Source organism: Cibotium barometz, chromosome 44 (genome assembly GCF_041138505.1).
Source record: "Cibotium barometz isolate CiBa-2024 chromosome 44, ASM4113850v1, whole genome shotgun sequence".
Classification (NCBI taxonomy): domain Eukaryota; kingdom Viridiplantae; phylum Streptophyta; class Polypodiopsida; order Cyatheales; family Cibotiaceae; genus Cibotium; species Cibotium barometz.
Genome location: NC_141089.1, coordinates 18,849,162 through 18,857,062, shown reverse-complemented (window position 1 = coordinate 18,857,062; position 7,901 = coordinate 18,849,162). Strand labels below are relative to the sequence as shown.

The 7,901-nt window shown below is 38.9% G+C and overlaps 1 protein-coding gene across 1 annotated transcript; it reads left to right on the top strand.

The window, feature by feature from the left end:
* Window positions 1-211: 211 nt before the first annotated feature.
* LOC147613032 (uncharacterized) lies at window positions 212-1,670 on the top strand. Its single transcript, XM_086782026.1, has one exon. The coding sequence runs from the start codon at window positions 334-336 to the stop codon at window positions 1,666-1,668; it is 1,335 nt and encodes a 444-aa protein (XP_086638152.1). The 5' UTR covers window positions 212-333; the 3' UTR covers window positions 1,669-1,670.
* The last annotated feature ends 6,231 nt before the right edge of the window (window positions 1,671-7,901 follow it).

Sequence of the window (7,901 nt, the reverse complement as noted above, 5' to 3'; positions counted from 1 at the left end):
GGGTTAATAACTGCCCTCTACAAATTCTCACATGAATCGCCTTTACCGTGAATCCTGCACTTCTACATGAATTGGCAATGATGAGACCTTCTCGTCTTTTTTCATCTAGTTTCAGTGAGGGATGCCATTATCATGAGGAAGGTTATGGTCCTCTGTATCACAATTACACCACTAATGCTTAGACAAACTCATGCTTTGCAATGTCATTAAGGGGCCGCTACAATGTGGAGAGAACTATTCCTGTTGGGTGCCACTTAATCCCCATAAAAGTTGAGATTGTTCGCCCCTTGTGGCTTTCAGTTTACCACCATAGAAAGCTTCATTAGAGTGATAATGGATGAGCAGGAGGCAGCATCTGCATTGCGGTCAATTGAAAATAATCATATTGCAATGCATCTGAATGGGCAACAAGGTTTGATGGATGGTATCCGAGCTGCTGATGGTTTGCATAGTGATAATTATTATAATCATGCAGGAACGATTACTGCAGAAAGCTTGTTTCCAAAAGGAGCTAAATCTGGCAGCGATGAAAGTAATAATGCAGGGCAATATGGGCAACCACCCGAGCAGTATTGCATGCAGATGACTGGCGCAGGAGCGCCGGCTACAACAATCTCAATAGGGCTAAGTACTGCAGCAGTGGCAGCGAGTCCGGGGTCGGATTTAACGTCAATTAATCCGAGTTTAGCCATGGATCAGGACATAGTTAACGGGCATGCAGTAAACGCAAGGATCAACAATTACAACAGTAATAATTACAATGATTATGGCTCATGTGTGGACTCTAGGGTTAACAGTGATCATAATAATGTGAGTCTTAACTATTGTAATAGCAGGAAGAGGAGCAGGAGTGCGCCGTGGAGTGTGACGGAGACGCTAGCCCTAATCGATGCGAAGAGGGACGAGAGGCAGAGATCGTTGTCGTTCAAGACGAGGGGGCTGAAGCTACCTGGCGCAGAGAAGTGGAAGCTGGTTTCTCGTTATTTGGAGAGCAAGGATATGGAGAGGAGCGGAAACCAGTGCCAGGACAAGTGGGAGAACATGATGAAGGACTACAAAGCCGTCCGCGGCTGGCAACTGCTCTACTGCAGTGGAGAAGGTGGCGGAAGCGGCGGCGGCAGTGGGCGCAACTACTTCAAACACATGACCAACAAAGAGCGCAAAGAAGCCCGCCTTCCTCCCCGAATGGATGAAATCATCTTCTCTGCCCTCCACACCATCCAAAACGAGAAAGAAGAGCAAAGGCGCAAAGTTTCCTCTAAGCCAACATTTGCCGATCATCATCAAACCCAAGAATTATCAGGCACTAATCATCACAAGAATATTAGCCAGCTCTTAACTACCTGTAGTGCAAAGAACAATACTGAACCAGTCCCACAACCTGCCCCAACCTGTCTCAAAAGAGCTCACATTAATGCAATCCACACTAATGACCTCGTTAGCAGGCTGATTAACACAACGAAAGAGGAGATTAAGTGCACTAGTCATCCGATGGAGTGCCTCCCAAGCCATGAGATCGAACAGTCTCCCAACAGATCACTTGCTCAACAGCTTCAAGTCGAAGGCCGGCCACAGTTAGAGCATGGGTCTATCAAAGAGACAGCAACTCTTGTACAGGTGCTTGTAGCCCTTGCTGATGCTGTGAAAACAGTTGCTGAAAAGCTATAATCATGATAGCTTAAAAGCTATTATTATAGATTTAACTGTTCATAGAATTATACTTCTTCTATAAGAAAATGGAAAACCAACATAATAGACATTAAATTCAATAATGTGAATATCATGATCATGATAAGTTTGCGATTTACCTATACAAAAGAAAGACTATTTTTACTAGGCGTGCCTCAATTTCTTTTGTTGAATACGAGAGAAACAGGGAGAGACGCCCCTAGCATGCATTTGTTATCATTAGAATGTTAAAATCGATTTTTATTTTGGTACTCCATGTAAAAGCATCATGTTCCCATTAAAAAAGCCTAGTATATTCCCATTAAAAAAACTTATGATAAAGAAAGAAGGGACGACGGGGAGCATCACTATGTAAAAACCCTATACAGCATCTAGAGTTCAAGGGGTAAATGCAAATTCTTCTATTTATGGAATTTTATAATTTAGATACACCCCTTATGTAAAATTTAAGATGACACAATGCCCATTCTATATAGATTTTTCCTTTTTTGAATTTAAAACCCTTATGGATATATATTTTCTATGAACCCACAAGAAAATAAAAAGCCTTTTGTCATGTGTTATCTTAAGTACATATTTTATAGTTCCTCAGTACAATTCTAAGGCGGTAGATGTGATACAACCTTAGTGATAAAACTTACATGTGTCGCTTAGCGATACAAAACCTTAGTGGCAAAACTTACAAGGAAAAGCGACCATAGGCACGTTTATAGATGCGTTTTGATAACGTGGTTTAAAATATTACGGGCGCATTTATAAGCGTGTCTAAAATCACGTCTATCCACAGGCATCTATATGTGCGTCTATACGCGCGTCTATATCAGTATAGACACGTTTATAGAATTTAAAAAAAATTCTATAAGCACGTATATATCAGTATAGACGCGCTTATAGCCTCCATTATAGACGCGCTCTAGAATTTAAAAAAAATTCAGAGAGCTGCCTATGCAGATGTACAACTGTATTTTCTACACATGCAGCTGTATTTTCTACACAGGCAGCTCTCTGGTTTAAGGTTTTACTTACTTATACATAGACGAATCAAGATCAGCAATGATATCAACATAAAAACTTAAATTAAAGATAGATATGCACAAAAAGATTTGTAAACACACTTCAAATATTGATTAAAGAAGATGAGAAATTACATTTTATATCCAAAAATTTGTCCATACATGATCGTAGCCACATAAGGCTTGAATAAAAACATAGATACATAAGAAGATGAAAAATTTCATCTTATATCCAAGAAGTTGTCCATACATGATGGTAGCCACATGAGGCTTGAAAAAGAAACATAGTTGCATAAACCAAAACTATACATGAAGAAAAACTAGCGGGCGACTACTCTCCGAGTCATCTTGTCCTCCTTCTTGTCCACCTTGTGCCTACACAAAGTGAAGATATATATAAATAAAAATAAAAAGTATTATAAAGGTCGAAACATATTTTGTAAATAAAAATAAAAAGTATTACCTGCATTGGTGTTCTCCTTGCTCGATTTTATTGTTCATGGGATCATCGTGAAGGTAATCCCATGTATCTCCTCTACTGTGGCGAGACGATGGTAGCCAGTCTCTGCTGGGGTAGGATCTCTACCCATAATGTCATGCTACATCATAAGATAAACATTATAACACAACTCAAATAGAGAGAATACAAAGAAAAAACATGAAGTTGCACTATACATACAAATTCTGCCTCCCATGATGCACGACCTCCAGATCCAAAGTGCGACGATCCATATTGCTCCATTTGTATTCGTCGCACTTCTCTTTGTTTTACTGGTTCACTACTCCTTCTAAGAGCTCCTTCTTGGCTTTCTTCCACTCGCACTTATGAGCAGTAAATGGCTTACCGTGTCCATTTTGACAGGCATCTATTCGGGCTTTCTCCTCCTTTGCATGTCTCCTTGCTAGAGACCTCCTATGCTTAAGTATGTCTTTGATTTTGTGTCATGCCCATATACTGTAAAAACTTTATTCAGAATGATTAGGATACTTCTTGTGCACAGCTTTAATGCAATTATCCACTAAACTCTCCCTTTGCTACTTAAAATGTATAAAGCAGTCTTTATAGTGTGCAAAAACTACTTGGCGCAAGTAGTTTACCACCTCCTTCCCACGAGAGTCATCAACTATGCCACCCACATCTGTGATATCATAATATGATATATCACCATGATGTGGTGGTGACTCTAAAGAACTATCCCCACCCCCGAAGGAAGATGGTTGATTTTGAGGCTCGTCCAATATGGTCGGCGAAAGAAGATAGAGTACCTTATCATAACAACAAATATTAAGAGGATTATCTTTTTAAATAAAAGCTTGTATTGGAATTCTATGTCAAAGATATATTACCTATTCATGTCGTGGGGGAGGAGGACTTTCCACTCCTATTCATGTCGTGGGGGAGGAGGACTTTCCACTCCATTCCATAATGCCTTCCAATCTCCCATGCTTAGTGGATGTGGAGGGACTCCCCAAGAACGAACAAATTTGGGGTGATGATGAGGGAGAAATTGATGATGATTCTCATATATCACTTCAAGCTCTCTGGCCTAGATTCCACCAATGATGGACCACAAATAGGACATGCATGGTATCCAGATGTGGAGAGACCTAAACAACATAAACATTTAATTATGTCAAAAAACAATACAATGATAATAAAGAATCATCATGAATAGAAACCCATTTGACTCACCTGAACACTCACCATAACCAAGAAAGTCATGCATCGTCCACCACATGAAGATGGCCTTTAAGAGAAAGTCTCATGAAGATGGAGGCCGACATATGTCATGCACATGGATACCTCTCCAAAGTATCTCAAGCTCATCAATCAAGGGCTCAAGGTATATATCCATATTCTTTACCTTATGTTTCCCAATATACTATATGAGGTGCTCTTGATGCCAAAAAAGGATTGACACCATCCATACCCAATCTAAGTCTTAAATGTCTAGGCTCTTCCTTGAAGCTTGGCCACATTTCCTCGATGTGCTTCCATGCAAGAGTGTTTGTGGAAATTCTCATCTTTCCATCATTGGATCGATGAGAGGAATGCCATGACATGAACTCTGCAATAGATTTGCACTTGAACATGTGTTGGATGCGAGGAATGATGGGAAAATGTCGCAACACCTTACGCGGCACATGTAGACCTTTAAGGTTCTCTCGATATCTTGGCTCGCCACTAATAGGACACTCTTGAGCCACCACATGTATCCCATGGAAGAGAACACAATCATTGATACATGCATGGATGCGAGTATAATCCAAGCCTCCAAGAGATGTCACAAAGCGCCTTGCTTGGTCTCTTGAGGTTAGCAATCTATTCTCCTTTGGAAGCATCTTCAAAAAAAGCCTATCGATAAAATAATCAAATATATTAATATAAAAAATAATTTCTTCTTATATATCTATAATGGAAGTAGACAATTTATGAAAGTAGAAAACTCACTTGAGAAGTGCATTCAAACTTGCATTGCTCCATCCATAGATTGTTTGCAAGTTGAGCAACTCGAGAGAAGCGCGTAGAATGGAATATGTGCATCTCTCAAAAAGTGGGATCGAAGCCGCATTATAAAGGTGATCATTTTCCATGGCTTTTTCATTTTCACTACACTCATTGGAAAATAGAGCACGTACCATATCTTCTAAAACCTCTTCCTCCACCATCTCATGAGGAAAGGGTGGTGGGCTTGTATCTCCATCATTCCAATCCTCCACCACTTCTACGTTTTGTGAAGCCTCTGCCATTTCTCTATGACGCTTGGCCTCTTGACACCGCCGATGAGTTAACATAGAAGGGTGTGGCGCATTATCCTACACACGAGTATTTCAATGTGAGTCTCCATTGAATACTAATTCTTAATTAAATTCTTACAATAGAAGCAAATTATACCTACCATTGACCCCGTCAGTTCCCATTTTCCATACATTGAAATGTGATTCATCGTAATGCTACGTTGTTGACGCATACATCCTCGACAAAACGATCACACATACATTTTTATTTTTTGTTGCAACCAACGATCTCGATTTTGAACACGAAGGGACTCATCATCACTAGGAGAACTGATTGATGAAGACATCCTGCATATTCAAACAAGAAAAAATATTTTTCATCTTTCTATGTGTGTGTAAATACTATTCTGTTTCACATTTATAACGCATCTATTCTGCAATAGATGCGTTTATAGACACATTGATAGATGTGCTTTTAAACCCGATTTTAGACGTGCTTTTAGATGCTAAAATAGACGCGCACTGTGTGACGAGAAAGACTAAAAATTAAACCCGAGAGCATTTTGGAAGTATGCGAGAAAGGGCAAAACGCAGTTTTGCAAAAACCTTCCCACCCTATTTCTAATCCTCTCTCACTCTCTCAAGCTTCTAACCCTCTTCACCCTCTCAAGCTTCATCACCACGCTGCAAATCTACTTTACAAAGGATTGTGGAGTAAGAGTTTGAAGGTACATACCTTGGTTGTGGTGAGTCTCTTTCTCTTCTTCTTCTTCTTGCTCCTTTTCTTCTTGTTCTTCTTCTTGCTCTTGCTCTTGCTCTTGCTCTTCTTCTTGAACCCTATTTTTCTTTTGTAATAGACAATCAAGTGTTTATATAGCTCACTTTTTTTATTTTTGACTATTTTATAGATTTTTATATACTTGACCTCAAAAATCACAAATAACCAAGGTAGGCCTCTTTTTACACTCATTTTATTTAAGGTGATGGTTATTGCATTGTCTATGTATTAATTTCCGGGGTCATTTGACTTAAAGAGCCGGGACTAGTTGTTTATATATTTTTTAAATTTTCTTGGTTTGTTTATTTTTTTTTGTTTTGGAGAATGAGATGATTCTGGGGTCAATTGACTTAAAGAGCCGGGAAGTCTTCATTTAATAATATTTTCTTAATATTTGATTATTTTTTGTGTTTTGATGAATGAGATGATTCCCGGGATCAACTGACTTAAAGAGCCGGGAAGTCTTCATTTCATAATATTTTTTTAATATTTTTTTTGTTTGTATAGATGTGGCATGGATCCTCGTCCTCTTGACCCACATAACCCTCATGTATAAGGTCTCATGCATAGCTTTATGCATAATGCCTCATGCATGCTTTATGCATAAGGCCTCATGCATAGTTTTATGCTTAAGGCCTCATGCTTAAGGCCTTATGCATAGTGCTTTATGTATAAGCCTTATACATAATGCTTTATGCATAAGGCCTCATGCATAAAGAATTATTCTTAAAGCTTTATTATGCATAAGGTCTCATGCATAAAGAATTATGCTTAAAGCTTTATGCATAAGGCCTCATGCATGCTTTATGTATAAGCTTTAGCATAGCTTGCATAGCGGCGTAGTTTGCATAAGGCTTGCATAAGCTTTTGTATGTATGCATTACTAATCCTTTCCTCACCCTTTTGTTGGTTTTGTAGGTCCTCTAATCCTCTCTTTCAACATCACAAAAAAGAGGTAAGTGCTAAAAGAGGTAAGTGCTTTTCTATCTTTCCTCTATTATTATTGCACCCTTGGGTGCTGGGGATTTGTTTTGTAGGTTTGCGCATAAGTTTTATGCATAATGCTTTAGCATAAGCCTCATGCATAGCTTTATGCATAAGGCCTCATGCATAGCTTTATGCATAGGCTTTATGCATAAGGCCTCATGCATGCTTTATGCATAAGTCCTCATGTATAGTTTTATGCTTAAGGCCTTATGTATAGTGCTTTATTATGCATAAGCCTTATGCATAATAAGCTTTATGCATAATCCCTCATGCATAAAGCATTATGCTTAAAGCTTTATTATGCATAAGGCCTCATGCATAAAGCATTATTCTTAAAGCTTTATGCATGAGGCCTCATGCATGCTTTATGCATAACCTTTAGCATAGCTTGCATAAGGCTTAGGGCTTGCAAGGGGCTTGCATAAGCTTTTGTATGTATGCATTACTAATCTTTCTCACCCTTTTGTTGGTTTTGTAGGTCCTCTAATCCTCTCTTTCAACATCACGAAAAAGAGGTAAGTGCTTTCATATCTTTCCTCTCTTTCCTCTATTATTATTGCACCCTTGGGTGCTGGGGATTTGTTTTGTAGGTTTGCACATAAGATTTATGCATAATACTCTATGAATAATTCTCATGCATGCTTTATGCATAAGGCCTCATGCATAAGCTTTATGTATAAGGCCTCATGCATAGC

Excerpts from the sequence above, each read along its gene's own strand:
- LOC147613032 (XM_086782026.1), top strand. The coding sequence starts at position 334 with ATGGATGAGCAGGAGGCAGCATCTGCATTGCGGTCAATTGAAAATAAT.